This window comes from Aplysia californica, unplaced genomic scaffold (genome assembly GCF_000002075.1).
Source record: "Aplysia californica isolate F4 #8 unplaced genomic scaffold, AplCal3.0 scaffold00608, whole genome shotgun sequence".
Lineage (NCBI taxonomy): Eukaryota > Metazoa > Mollusca > Gastropoda > Aplysiida > Aplysiidae > Aplysia > Aplysia californica.
The window spans coordinates 69,275-84,731 of NW_004797878.1; the positions used below are offsets into that span (position 1 = coordinate 69,275).

The 15,457-nt window shown below is 39.1% G+C and overlaps 1 protein-coding gene across 1 annotated transcript in view; it reads right to left on the reverse strand.

The window, feature by feature from the left end:
• Positions 1-287: 287 nt before the first annotated feature.
• The window catches only part of LOC101855136 (dual oxidase), a gene marked incomplete in the record, with an annotated part of 42,514 nt that continues 27,344 nt past the window's right edge, over positions 288-15,457 (reverse strand). Inside the window, 18 exon segments of the mRNA XM_013087603.2 lie at positions 288-720; positions 1,292-1,447; positions 2,090-2,254; positions 2,764-2,996; positions 3,521-3,641; positions 4,229-4,389; positions 5,294-5,343; positions 6,249-6,339; positions 7,029-7,159; positions 7,791-7,890; positions 9,491-9,720; positions 10,133-10,175; positions 10,462-10,637; positions 11,500-11,593; positions 12,180-12,330; positions 12,582-12,659; positions 13,343-13,528; positions 14,266-14,477. Of these exon segments, the coding sequence (XP_012943057.2) occupies positions 550-720; positions 1,292-1,447; positions 2,090-2,254; positions 2,764-2,996; positions 3,521-3,641; positions 4,229-4,389; positions 5,294-5,343; positions 6,249-6,339; positions 7,029-7,159; positions 7,791-7,890; positions 9,491-9,720; positions 10,133-10,175; positions 10,462-10,637; positions 11,500-11,593; positions 12,180-12,330; positions 12,582-12,659; positions 13,343-13,528; positions 14,266-14,477 (2,549 nt within the window).

Sequence of the window (15,457 nt, forward strand, 5' to 3'; positions counted from 1 at the left end):
GATGAAAACAGATTATCGAGAAAGGTGAGTATTGAGTTTACATGGTGATGAAGAGAAGGAGCAAGAGGATGAAGAAAAGTAGGAGGAGAAAAACAAAACAACGATGATCAGGAAGAAGAAGAAGATGATGATGATGATGATGATGATGATGATGATGATGATGATAATGATGATGATGACGATGATGACGATGATGATGATGATGATGATGATGATGATGATGATGATGATGATGCCAATGTGGCAAAACGTTCAGCTCATTTAACAAACAGGAATTTTTTTTTTTTATTTATATTTTCAGTCTGCAAATCAGTCGAGACTCTCCCTATCTACTCTGCTCTTTAAATAAAGACAATGATGATGATGATGATGATAATGATGACGATGATTTTTTAAATTCTACAGTCTTCATCGTTTTTGGTCTTTTTTCTGTCTACAATGATGATGATGATGATGATGATGATGATGATGATGATGATGATGATGATGATGATGATGATGATGATAATGATGATAATGATGATAATGATAAGGAGAACAACGACAAATTCAAAATCTATAAAACAGCAGCAAAACAAGACATCGAACCTGAGGGTGAGCCCTGTGAACTGCCTCCATGATCTTGTTCAACTGGGGTCGACCGAAGTGCGTTGTGGCCTTCAGACCAGTAAAAACACTTTTGCCACTGTTCAGTTTCTGGAAATGCTCCTCAAACACATACTGGAGAGCACATCAAAATAACATACAAATGTACATGAAAAAAAGCAATTATACATGTTTTATGAAGACACCATCATACTCCCCCTCATCCCCCTGAACATCGTATCCTTTATAAACATTAAAAGGACCCCCCCCCCCACCCCCTACAAGTTTAAACTCTTAGAAAGGAAGTCTAATCCCCGTTGGTATGCAGCTAATTTTGTCATCCATTTTTTCAGCATCACAATAGTCCTCATAACTCCATTCTTGTTTAACCTATTTACAGAAAACAAACACCAAGCTGAGTCGAAATGAATTATTCAAGTAGCAAACATATTATTTGAATACAGATAACAAGAATTGGACGTTGTTAGGTAGATTTTTGTTATGACTGTAAACAATCGAACGATACCTTGAGCCACTTGAACTGGCTTGTTGTATACTAACAGTTAACAGTCTGACAAGTTCTTTAAGACTTACTTATCTAATTATCTATTATAATAAACATTACTATTATCATTATCATTATCAGTATTATTGTTATCAATTTCAAACTATATTCTGTTAAGTCCACTTTTGTCCAAAGCCTTACCAGGAGAGATGTTCGGAGATCAAAGTTTTGAAAGAACTGTGTGATGAAGATGTCGATGGACACCATGCACTGTGTGTCAATCTCCTCCACCTCTCGGAGGATGTCAATCAGCCATTCAAAATGTCTCTGGCTGCCGGTGATCCAGATAAAGTACAGCTGCAGGAATAAAAAACCATACAGTAGGATATAATATAGGATCAAACTTAGTCCAGAATCTAGAAGCTGTAATTCTAATTCCTGTATTGCTACAAAGTGTGGCCCTTCTTGGGTCAGCTAGATGTATGCCCCCCGCCAATAACTCAACTTTTTGGGGTTTTTTAAAATCAGGGGATGATGAGAATTGTTTTGTTGGTGTCTGGCTGAAATCTATTAAAAAAAACATTTTGTAAGAAATTTAAAATCTATACCTTAACTCATTATCTCCGAGGGGGGTTAACCCTCTATGATGCGGCTCTTCTTTGAGCTAAATCTAAAAATAATAAAAACATCATTAAATGGGTCATTAAAACAAAACCAGAAACCCTATTTTGATAGTTCTTCATCTAATGAATAAACTGCTGGTAAAAGAGACTTGTTTTCGGCAATTGCCAAAAAGTAATTTGATGTCAGCGGCTCACCAGCACAGCTGTTTCCCTCAAATTCCTAATTATTCATCTTTCAAATATTTAAATACATGGTATAAGGTGCAGAATTAAGGGAAAGGTAGAGGAGGAATGGGGTGACACTGGGATAACATTAACTCTATGTCAGTGCTGTTCCTTGAAAACAAAAGACACTGAGTTTTATTGGTAGACTCACCTTCTGACATTTCACCTTGTAGCGCATATTGATAGAGGACATGTGGACAAAGTCTTTGAGAATGGAAGCATATGGAGTCACGCCGATTCCCGCCCCCACGAGCACACTGACATCATATTGGTACCAGTCCTGCTGACCTGCACCGTAGGGACCGTCCAGGTACAGCTGAGGAGGAGAAAACACAACAGTTGAAAATTGCTGTCTTTGATACAAGAGGCCGTATAAAAAAGGTAAAAACATTCTGAAGTTTCCATAAACAGAATAAGGTAATGTGATCAGCCTTAAGTTGGAGAAGTGAGTACACTTTTATAGACTGTCAAATAAGGAAGACATAAGGATATTTTGACAAAGACTTCATTTTATGTTGGCTCTATGCGGCTGATTCAGTTGTTATTTTTGTTTACATTCAGTACCTTTGTAGAGATTATAGAGCTCATTTCAAAAACAGAATCTACTCCATCATAAAGTTGTAAGGTTGAGTTAAGAGAGAAAATATTAAGTCTTTTGGATCCTTTTTAAACCCAAACTTCAGACTAATTAAAATTTATCACTCAAATCACTAAAGCACAGGCGGATAGGTTAAAAAATTCAATTTCTGAAATGAACTATTTGCATTTTGTACGATTTGAAGCACCACCACAAAATAAAAGCTAAAATCTGTGCCACTTCTGAACCTTAGGGTAAGCCTTGGGATCCTTCATGTTCTCATCCTCGAAGTTACATCTGAGATTCCAGGTCCAAGGGCCGAGGGCTCGGATGTGAAGCTTCAGTGTGTCCTCATGAGGGGCAGAGGTCAGGGTGAATGGGTGGTACTCATCTTTACCCTGGTTCAGACATGCAATGCGGACCCACTGACCAGATTTGTATTCAAAGCGAGGGGGGCGTTTGAACTCTATCATGGTTACATCTGGAAGCAAGAAAGAAAAAAAATTGGGTTGTTATTTTGGTTATCTAAAAATTCCTTTCAGCAATGGCTCTAGTTTAAACTAATCATCGTTTGTCTCAAGAAACAAAGAGATCTGGTTGTGTGAAAATTCATCTTTGCAAAAGCTCTTGTTTTCAAGGAGTAAATATAACTAAATGCAGCCCAAACAGATATCATGCAAATTACTGGCACAAGTTAGTCTCTGTTAGATATTTCATTGCTATTGTATCACGTTTATTGTTTTTTGTCTGTTTTTTGTTGCAGATCCTTCCATTTCGACCAATCATTAATATATTACTGGAAAAGCATGTAAACCACTGCAGGTGAAAGTGCACAAAATCAGACTACCATGGATGTGTGCACACATCAAAAGAAAGACTTTTACTCAGAGTGCGACTCATAGCAACATTTTCGGCAATCTGACAAGCAATTCAGATTTTCCAGAAGTTGGTTTTTTTTTCATGTTTTATTCTTTTGTTGCTATTTATTTAAAGCTAAAGACTGACCTGAGGGTAAGTTCTGTGCTTTGATGATACACAGTTCAGTTTTCTTCCTGCTCAGGGAGATGAGTTTGTCTGCCATGAACCAGATAGCAGGACCAGTGAAATACGCAAAGAACAACGGTTTCTGTGAAATGAAGGAATGAAGGAGAGATTGTGGATTATGGTAGGTAAAGAAAAAAACGTGGTGTGCGTGTGTAGGGGGAGGGAGGGGGAGGAAGAGGGGGGAGGAAGAAGAAGGGGAAGGAGAGAGAGAGAAAGAGAGAGAAAGAGAGAGAGAGAAAGAGAGAGAGAGAAAGAGAGAGAGACAGAGAGGGAGAGAGAGAGAGAGAGAGAGAGAGAGAGAGAGAGAGAGAGAGAGAGAGAGAGAGAGAGAGAGAGAGAGAGAGGGAGGGGGGAGAAAAAAGAAGGAAAGGATGGACATCAGTTAGTTCAACATTGTAACAAGAAGCTAGACCTTCAACTTTAACATCAATCTTTAAATAGGACCAAGCCAAATCGGTGGAAGGCTTAAAAACTTCCCAAAACAACGTTCAGAATGTCATGTTGGGGATTCAAACCAGGGCCTTCTGGTCAGTAGTCAAGCGTCCAGCACGATATCAACTGAGCTAACAGTGTGTCCCCAAAGCCCCTGTCTGACACTTGATCTTTTTGTTTAAAAACCTGATGGCTTAAAACTAATTCAAACTGTTTTTTGTCATCTTTTGACCCTACCTGAACGACCACACTAGCACCATGGATGATGGTGAGGACGTAGAGAATTATGAAGAGCTTGTGAGTGAGCCAGAACAGGTTGAAGATGTGACGTCTGGCTGTCTGTGTGGCAAACACGTAGATGATACACAGAACCAGCACGAGGAGCACCCCTGTGAAACCTGAGAAGGGAGGGAGAGAGAGAGAGAGAATGAAAGGGGGATGAGGGCGGAGACTGAAAGAGTGAATGGAAAGATGAATAAAAGTGAACATGCATTTACAAAAAGAATAATGGTGAGGTCTTTTTAAGAAATAATGGTTAACAGAATGAAAGCAAAAATAACAAAAAGAAGGAAAAAGATAAATCTGAATATTATTAATTAATTTCTATGTCCCACTCTCACCAGCATTTAAAAAAAATGAAATATCTAGTTTACTGGAACTTTGACGGAAAAAAAAAATTCCCTGAGAACTCTACAGAGTAAAATGTTATACAATTTTCCCACATATTTAACTGAAAAAGAAAGTTGAATAATACTTTGGTAATAAAATATGAAAGGTTTCCTGATGATTCATTCTGTTACAACTGAAAGTTGCACATTTTTCTAACAAAGAGAGGAAGAAAAAGAAAGTATAGATTCTCTAAAAGAGAACAACTTTTACCTCCAAGAGAAAATTTTCTTGCAGCTGTGAACACACAACATAAGTAATTTAAAAAAGATTTGTACGTTTAGGTAATCATTCGTTTTTTGCCCTACACCTCCCCGTGCTGCTTGCTCTCTCTCTCTCTCTCTCTCTCTCTCTCTCTCTCTCTCTCTCTCTCTCTCCCTCTCTCTCTCTCCCTCTCTCTCTTCTCTCTCTCTCTCTCTCTTCTCTCTCTCTCTCTCTCCCCCTCTCTAGTGAGAAACAAGCGTGGGGAGCACTATAATCATGCCCATGTCCAACATCAAAATCTGCAGCATATCAGCCCAACAACTGCTACATTCTGCTAGACATAAGTAAGGAAACACAATAATATTGAATTATACAGACACACGACAGACCAAACCAAAGCACTCATGAATTGCTCTCTCAGTAAATACCTACCTGTCATGGTACAGAAAAGCCATTCCTGGAAAGTAAACGGATACTCATTTCTGAAAAAACAAAATAAAAACAAATAAGTAAACCTTTGACTTCATGATTCTTGTAAGATTTGTATGACAACAATTTCAAAACATGTCTGAGCCACTGTCCCTTTGTCTGTCTTTGCATATTCCGTTACTACTCTCACCCCTCTTTCCTCTTCACCTATTCTCCCTTTTTCTATACTCCCCCTCCCCCATCCCCCACTTCTTCTTCCTCTATATAATCAATATAACTAGCTCAGAAAGTTTTGGAATGTGATATGGTCTTTAGCGTGACTGTAAATGTGAAACACTCAGAGCCTACTTTTAAACAGGTATATGCACCATCTATAACTCTTATTTTCATTATCAACATCTTTATTTGACCATGAACATTTCAAATAATAAAAGTAAGGGTTTTCAATGATAATTGTAAACAAATTTCAATTGACAAATAAATAAATAAACAAGACGTAATGGGTCCAACAATTCACCCAAAAACTTTCTTTTCAAGAGAAACATGCAATCATCATCTCCCCATTCATAATTACCACAAAAGAACACAACCTCCGCAAAGTAAGGTTCAACAAAAATAATGAGTTTTCAAATCCCTTTGAATTATACAAACATCTAAAGACAACATTGAAAGGAAAGAATGAAGAAGCAAAAGAAAAAAAATGAATAACTAGAAATAGGCTATTGAAGTACAGAAAATCTTTTTTCAAGCAAAAGAAAAGCCCTTAAGAACAATAACAGTCATTTAGTACAAATAAAAAGAAAAAACCCCAGAAAAGCTGAAATGACAAAGAAAAAGTAAAGAAGACCTGACAGCGACTTATTGCTAGATTCAACAATTCATTCTATCTCATTAGTCATTGGAAGTGCTGACTTGAAAGATGGAGAACTACGAGCTTACAGTAGGGTATCATACATACCTGAAGACAAGACTCTTAAAGATACACAGGAACCGGGTGGGTTGTGTGACCAGGTGGTAGAAATTGAAGCTGTAGCCAATGATGTGAACAGCTGAAAATAACAATGACAGTTAGCTTCATGTTTATGTTTGGCTGGTGTAGTAAGTCAGCAAATCAGTGTAAACTAACAAGAATAATTTAAATGTACAACATTGATCCAAATCAGGACTTTTGGACACACACGCCAACCAGTAGTGTACAAACCAAGAAACTGATACCAGCTAATATTTTAAGATTTTAAGACACTTCTCACTAATTTTGATTTCAGAAATATGCCAAACAATGATTTTAGACCCAAAAAAAAGTATAACAGCTTTGTCAGTTGCAAGATTCCTTTTAGGTTTTTCTTGTGTAAATGTAAGCTATAAGGAGAGGGAGATGTGACAGAGCATTTTAATTTTAACTAGTCTACTTGCTTGAGAGTAAATTCAAAATTGTAGTCCTGAAGAATACATCTCTACTAGCTTGGTCTAAGACTGCCCACCTTGCCATGCCTCTCTTTCTGCCCCCCCCCCCCCCCCCCCCCCTGCCCCCCCCGAAAATTCAACAACAACAAAAGACACCACCATCTCACCAGCAGCAGCAGCAGCAGCAGCAGCAGCAGCAGCAGCAGCAGCAGCAGCAGCAGCAACAACAACAACAACAACAACAACAACAACAACAACTCCCAGCTCCTAACATCCTTCTTAATAAACAGCAACAACAACAAAATCCCAGCAACATGAAAGACGGCTGACATACCAGAGAAAAACAATGCAGTCCATGCCACAATCTTATGGAAAGAAATGTGGGAGTCAAATGGGATGAACTGGTTGAGAGGAGTGGACCTCAGGTAGGTGATGGTGTTACGGCACATTGTCAGCAGGAGGAAGCTGGAAGAGAACATATCATTGCTTTAGAACTGAAAACAGCAATATTAGGATATTATCTCTAAACATATTTCTCCAGAACATTATACTTGGGTGACGAAAGCAGTTCTGGACAAGCGTGTAAACCGGGGCTTAAAATGTTTCCAGATGCTTCTCACAAGCTACCATACAAACATCAAAAAGATCACTCTTGAAAAAAGGGAGGTCATTTCTCAATTGTGAAGCAATAACTTAGGTTAAGAGTAAAATCCCTTTAGTTGGCTGTAGTTTCTTAAGTAGGCAATTCAGATTGTGAGAAAGGCATGTGCCTGCTGGGGTCAACCTGGGCTACATTCCAGTATTGACACTTGCTGTACTTGATAAAGCTATGTTCTTTATCTGGGAATCAACCTTATGTCTTTGGTGTGTAAGAAGAAGAGCTTAACCATAACACCATAATTGCTGGCCATATTAGATACTATGTAGATGGATGAAGGGATAATGGAAGGAGGGATGGCTAGAAAGTATACCTCATATAGATAGACTAATGATCTGCATTTGTATTCTGTGAGTGTAAAAGAGACAAAAAGGAAAAAGATACAGACAGAGAGAGATGGAGAGAATGCAAAATAAGCTAAATGAACCTTTCACCAACCTAAAAGTAAAAGACATGCTCGCTGCTGCCCCTCGGGTCATGCTGATGCCATAGCTCATGAGTTTCCTGAATCCTGCATGCTCCTGCTCCACAGTGTAGTCTGAGAACATCAAAGGACATGATAAAAAATTACAAGTCAATTGGTCGCTTTTAAGGACAAGCGGGCTAACCCAGATTTTGGGGGTTTCCAGAAATCTTGACCTACACCAAAAGTGGGCTTTGCCCTACCTATTGGAAAAGTTTGGTTTCATTGGTATGTATATTTTTTTGGTTATAGAGAAAACTCTCCTTGTCTTTTAAAGAAACTGAACAAGGGGCAAAAACTTTACCTTTGTTTTTCTCAAAACAGCATTTTTCGGGGGAATCTTTTTTTGGGACAGCCCCCTTGTGCTTAAAAGCGACCAATTACAAGATCATTCTTTACTAACGGGAGGTCATTTCTCAGTTGTGAAACAATAACCTTTAAGGTTAAGAGTAAAATCCCCTTTGTTGACTTATTTTCCTATGTAAACAACTCAGACTGTGAAAAAGGCATGAGGCTTTGATCATGCCTGCCACGGTCAACCTGGACTACATCCCATATTTTTTTTTTTATAGTAGAGTGTTTTACGGCGCTCGCAACTGCATAGGTCATATGAGCGCGCGGGACACACCTAATATTTTCAGTTGGTAGGAAATTTAGAATTTTGCCCGGGTGGCGGCCGAAGCCTACTCTTATCGATTTTAGACCACCAAGGGATCTTTAACGTGCGCAACTTGCACACGGGCCCTCCGAGATTTTTCGCCCTTGTCCGAGAAGGCTAGGTGTAGATCTTTCCTAACAGAAGATCAGGGGTGTGGCTGAAAGACTGCAGTAAGAAGAAGCGAAGGAGTAGCAGTAGAAAGGCTGCAGAAAGAATCAGGAGCCCAGAGGAAGGGGCAAAGGAGGTGACGGGGTAAGGGCAGAAAGTGGAGACGAAAGCAGACGACAGAACATTGCTAGAGAGCAGGAAATGAGGTGAAAGGAGACAAATTTAGAGAAGGAAATTTTTCGGTCGCTACCCGGATTCGAACCCGAGACCTTTTGAGTGAGAGGCCAACACCTTAACCTCTAGGCCACGAGAGCCCCTGGACAACATCCCAGTATAGACACTTGCTGTACTTGATAAAGCTATGTTCCTTGTTGGAATCAACCGTAGAAGGTTTAGAAAAATAGACAGAACAAGCAGAAATACCTTTGCCAAGTTATAAACTGTAATTTAAGACAGCAGTGTTTCCACACAAGCAAAAAAAACAACATAACTATTCCTGTACTCAGAAAAATGTCTTATGTTTAAATTAATGCTCACGATTGACGTTATATAGCACAATTATAAATTCGATATTCACAAAACTGCAGCTAAAGGCATAATGAATACTTAATTAGAAATCTCCTCAGAACAAGGCACTGAAAAATTTGATTGCACGTTACATTAAGATCCAATTTGCACAACTAAGATTACCTATGGAGCAGATGGCTTTACATTACATCCTAACAGAAAAATGTAGTTACTAGATGAAAAAGGTTCGACTCCACAGACTCGAACTTCCATTTTTTATGTGATCTGGCCGAAGGGCTAGAACTCAGATAGCTGCTGGATCAGAAAATAAAAGTAAAGTAGTGAGTGACCACAAGCAACGACAAATCCAACAAGTTGAACAATATAAAATCCAATACTCACAGTAGAACCTCTCAGCAAAAAGTCCCCAGCATATGCCGTAGAACAGGATGAGGAAGAAGATGTGGGTCCGGTAGTTCTCAATAAAGTGTTTCACCAATTTCACTCTGGCCTTGAGAGGAGTGTACTGTTCACGCACGGCTTCAAAGTTGCGAACGACTCTTGGGCCATTTCCATTCTCCACCAGTGAAGTGGTGGATGCACGGTGACGAATGTCAGAGTCACCATTGGGGCTGTGGTGGCACGAATGGGATGTGGTGTGAGGCAGAACTTAATGGAATGAGAAAAACTACTGAATTTTCGACTGTGTACTCTTCTGCTGGTTAAACTTAAAATACTCTAAAAATTAAAACGCTGATATATAAAATACCAATGTTGTTATCAGTCCAGACATTATACCAACATACAAATACACGGCAAAAAATATCCATGAAATTGAAAAAAAGATTTTAAGTCTTAAAATCACTCTTTTCTTCAAAGTAAATAACACTGACTTAATAAAGTGTTTTATGATATTTTAAAAAATTATGACAGCATCACCATCAAAAGTTGTGACACCTAGCGCCATTCACCACTGTGCATCCTAATAACAATGATCATTGTAGAATGAAAACATTATTACAAAGACTTTCTACTTTTACTCACTTCTTTTTAGCCTTTGGTACACTTGGAACAACTTTGGTCAAGCCTAAGGATTGAAATAAATGAAATGCTTATAAAAACATTAACGTTTAAGGTGGCATACAGTGTAGAAATACTACACACACATACACACATACACAAACACACACACACACTCACTCATACACAAACACACACACACACTTACATTTGCATACACATAACCTAATTGTGTTACTAAAAACATAAAAGAAAACAAACAAAAAAAAACACCCTCCCCCCAAAAAAACAACAAAACAACAAACTATCAAAAAAAGAACAACCCATCTTTTCTTTTCCAAAGATCAACTCACCCTTCCAGTCGAAGGAAGAATCCGACAGTTTGTCCATCTGAGGCGATAGCAGCTGGCAAAAGTCCTCAAAGGAGTATCTGTCCTTGGGTGCGAGTCCTGACTGAGTGCACAGGGAACTCACCAGCATGTCCACGTTCTCCTGGCTCATGTCCCCTTGGGCCATCTCCAGAAGGGACCTGGGTTTGTTATAATTTGAAAACAAAAAGAAAAATGACTATATTTGGACATCTATTTTTTGTTTTAGTAAAAGTTTTACGACACTTGCAACACAATTAGGTCATATAAATGCCAAAGATTAGAGGTGTTACAAGAGAGTAACAAACACAAAAAAAAGAAGGAGAGATGAGGACGATAAGTTTCTGATGAGAAAGAAGGAGCAGACAACACAATGACATGAGCACTCACCAACTGCCCACTTGGGCATTGTGAAAAAACATTGTTCCTCTTTTTTTTTTTGGTAAAGTGTTTTACGGCGCTCGCAACTGCATAAGGTCATATGAACGCGCGGGACACACCTAATATTTTCAGTTGGTAGGAAATTTTGAATTTTGCCCGGGTGGCGGCCAAAACCTACTCTTATCGATTTTAGACCACCAAGGGATCTTTAACGTGCGCAACTTTCACACGCGCCCTCCGAGATTTTTCGTCCTTGTCCGAGAAGGCTAGGTGTAGATCTTTCCTACCAGAAGATCAGGGGTGTGGCTGAAAGACAGCAGTAAGAAGGAGCCAAGGAGTAGCAGTAGAAAGGCTGCAGAAAGAGTCAGGAGCCCGGAGGAGGAGGCAAAGGAGGTGAGGGGGTGGGGGCAGAAATTGGAAATGAAAGCAGACAACAGAACATTGCAAGAGACCTGGAAAGGAGGTAAAAGGAGTTCCTCTTTAAAGTTAGAGACATGGTCCTAAGATTGCTTTTGTGTGTGTGTGCGTGCGCATGTGTGTGTGTATGTGAGTTTGTATGTCAGTATCTCTGCCTCTATTTTCTACACTCACATCCTAGCTTGATCTTTTCTGCACAAACACCCAGTAGCTCCCCTGACTCACCTAAACATTTGTCCAATCTGTTTCTTGCTCATGTAGCCAGTGCCATCAATGTCATACATGTAAAACATTGTCTGCAGTTTTTCTTGAATGGAGCCTGGAGAAAACAATAAATAGTATGTGTTAAGTATTTGTTTTATGATTCATTCAAAAGTCTGTTTAATGTTAGGATCCTAGCCAGGATTTCCTTTTGAAAATCATCATTAGAGTGGTGAGCTCTAAAGGCTCTCCACTTGTTAGGCTCAGACCTAATCATTAAACTTTTTAATATTTCATTTCCTTTACTCATCACGAGATCCTATTTTGAAATCAGAATTGTAGAATTTCCTGATATTACTATAAAATTTTATCCACATCTGTGGTGTATGGTTTGTTTTTTTTGTCACGTCCAGTATGGTGAGCTACTTCATCATGCATCTCTGTCTGCTGGGAAATTGTAGGCCTATCCCACGAGATTGTGTCAGTGGGTGTATAAAATATTTAGGACTATAAAAATCCTTCCATCAGAGGAATGTCACCTTGTTACTTGTTACATTATAGTAAACTTTATTGATTTCTTAAGTTCTCAAGTTGTTCTTATCTTATAAGCCAATAAGGATCACCTTGTTAATTCTGTGTTTTCTTGATAAAAGAGTTTTACATCCAACTAGAACAAAAAAGTTAAAAAAAAGAAACAGGCTCACCTTTGGAAAAGAGGACAACAGCATTGAGAAACTCGCGGAAGGAGATGTAGCCATTGCGATCCGAGTCAATGAGACTGAAGAAGTGCTCCACAAAGTCAGAGTTGGCCTTGACAGCCATTGCCTCAGCAAACTCTTCTTTGGACAGTTCAATCTGTGGGGCAGAGAATTATTTTGGTTCAGTCACATGATTGTTGGACTTTTTTGAGTAAAGAGAAAGTTGTTTAAAACAATAACAGGCACCTTATGCGGGTGAAAAGAAAGGCAAACAGACAGAAACAAGAGGAAAACAAAGAAATAAGACTTATCGGACCAGTGGTGCCCTTTGACCAACTGCTCAAACTAAATAGATAAAAGTAAAGAATTACCTCCAGGGACCACTTTTCATCCTAACTATTGACCCACCTCTAAGATTTCCTGGCTGTGTTTCTTCATGTCCAGCTGACCGCTGTCTAGACTCGGGTCATAGTCCATGTGGAATGCCTGAGGTGGGAAAGAAAAGATAAGGTGAAATATAATAAAAGGACAAGATTAAATTTTTAATGGATGGGCCCTCTACACAAAATATTGACCTTTTGTTCTCACCGTTTCCCTTCTGTTCCAAAGAGGGTGTGTTCAAAGTAAAAATCTTTACTTATTTCACACAATTGAAAAATACGAGTCTCAGTTTCTCCAAAAAAGTACCTCGTCAACAGCCATCTCATCACTTTGTGTGTCATGTATGTCACAAAGCTATAGCAACTGTACACCTAAAACTCTGCTCTTACGAGGTCACAGTCAATAAAGCAACATACAAAGAAAGCTTGGAGAGATAAGGGCAACAGAGCGCTCTGTTGTGAGACAAAGATGATAGGCATTTGATGGGATAGAAATAGCAAACTACACCAGAGTTTTGTTTGGTTTTGTTTGAGTAAAGAAAAACACATCGACACAATAATGGTTATTTAGTGCTTGGAAAAAGTAGGACAGATAGACAAAAACAACAAAGTGGGAAAGTAAAGAAGTAAAACCTACCAGTGGTGCCCTCCAACCAACTACAGGCTAGAAGTGTTACTAGAAAGTAAATTACAAAGAAAACAAGGAGGAGAGATGAAGACAATAGGTGTTTGATAGGAAAAAGAAATAGCAAACTACACCAGAGCACCTGCCAACCACTCAGTGCCCACCTCAGAGAAGACTGTCTTAAAGAATTTCTCCAGCATCTGGTTTCTCTTCTCCTTGGTGGTGGCTGCGTCTAGAAGGTCTTGCAACTTCAGAGCAATCACGTTCACACCCACATTGTGGCCCGTGGCAAAGTCACACAGGATGTTCTCAAACTCATTCCTAAGAGGTTCATTGGGGAAAACAACCACCTAGTGATGGAGACATAGAAACATAAAATAAGAGCATTGATAATTGTTTAAGAAGGTCACCTGTTGTCAATAAAAAAAATGGCTGTCTTAAATAGATGGATGTCTTACACTGTGTCACTTTCATGTAAGCAAAAAAATGTAAGGAGCAAAATGGGAAGTGGCTATATTACTGGTGGTCGTCAAAGCAGGTTGGACTGTAATTATTACTTTTTACTTTTCTTTTTACTGACAGAGTTTACACATTATTTCACTCAGAAGGAGCAGACCACACCAGAACTTTAACAAAGAGGCTCCAGAGGCTAAGTAAGTAGTGAGTTCAAACTCAAAAGTAATGTCAAGCAAGTGTTGGTTACACGAGGTATACATGGGTGGTCACTGGGGTGTGTTCTTTAGCAAGACACAACAACCTTAGCTAAAAAAAAAACTTTAAAAAACCAGGATGATGCACTGTGGCAACCAGCAATGACATGTTTGAGAAATTGTTCTGTATTGGTGTAATATTGTGTATTTATGGATGTATTTATCAGGCCAAAGGGCTAGAATTCAGATGGCGGGTGGATCGGAAAAGTAAAGTTAAGCAAAGTATGGATGCATTTATGCGTGTACGTTTACAATTATGTATATAGGCATGTCTGTACATTGGCCGTTGTAACCCAAATTTTCAAACAGGAAACAATAAAATGTAATTAATTCATTCATTACTATTTTATCATAAATTTAAAATTCTGGTCCCTCACCAAGTCGTACTCCCGAGGGATAATGAACACCATTGTTGTCCTCTTCTTGTTGGAGGAAATCTTCACATCAACTGCTTGCATGGAAGAGATCTTGATGGAGCGTATGTGCGATCCAGTGGTCGTGAACACCTCCAGGGTGCCTTTGGTGGTCAAGTGAAGTTCAATGGATCGGCCAGCCACTTCCTTCCCTCGCCACTCCATTGCATCGTGTACTGAGGACAGTTGAGAAAAATGACACATGGGTGAGAACTACTTGGTCATGATAGCCCCACCAAAAAACAAATAAGAGAGGCTTTCATACCCAGAAAGTTAAAATCAAATGTTTAAAGGCAAAAGTTTCAAAGTCCAAAGCCCACTTAATTTGAATCAAAGTTCCTTACTTTTATATAGGAAAAAAAAGACAGTCTAAATTTGTGCAGATAAGATGTTTTTGCTTTGTACTCGCAATTTACAAAGGTAAAGTAAACTTAAAGGTTTCTTTAAGGAGAAGGAAATAAAGGGAATGGAGGGAGAGAGTGAATGTGCGCATGTGTGTGTGTATGCGTGCTTGCGTGCTTGCATGTGTATGCGTACATGTATGAGTGTGTGTGTGTGTGTGTGTGTGTGTGTGTGTGTGTGTGTGTGTGTGTGCGTGTGTGCGTGTGTTTGTGGTGAGTGTGGGTGCGAGTGTGTGAACAAGTGTTTGTATTTTAACAACGACAATCATGATGACGTTATTTTTTTCATTACTCATGAAGAAATGTGCCTTTGGAGGTTTACCATGGCGGTGGTGTCACAAAGGCCTGGTGAACTCAAACATAACTAAAAGAGACAGATGATGATTTCGGTGTTTGATAGCGTTTTAGTGTGTGTGTGTGTGTGTGTGTGTGTGTGTGTGTGTGTGTGTGTGTGTGTGTTTTGTGTGTGTGGTGTCACACGTATCGAATGTTTGTATGTTGGAGTGAATGTGAATATTATGTTAGTGAGTATGTGCGTTTGTGAAACAGTGTTTGCATGTTTGAATGCGTATTATGTGTTTGTTTTGTTAAGGTTTTTTGGGGGAGGGGGAGGGTGCAACCGAGTGTGTTTATGTTTGCGTGCTTTTCAGTAGGTATGTGTATGTATGTGTGCGTACATGTGTGTGTGTGTGTGTGTGTGTGTGTGTGTATGTGTGTGTGTGTGTGTGAGTTTCTTTGTTAGAGAATAATATAAT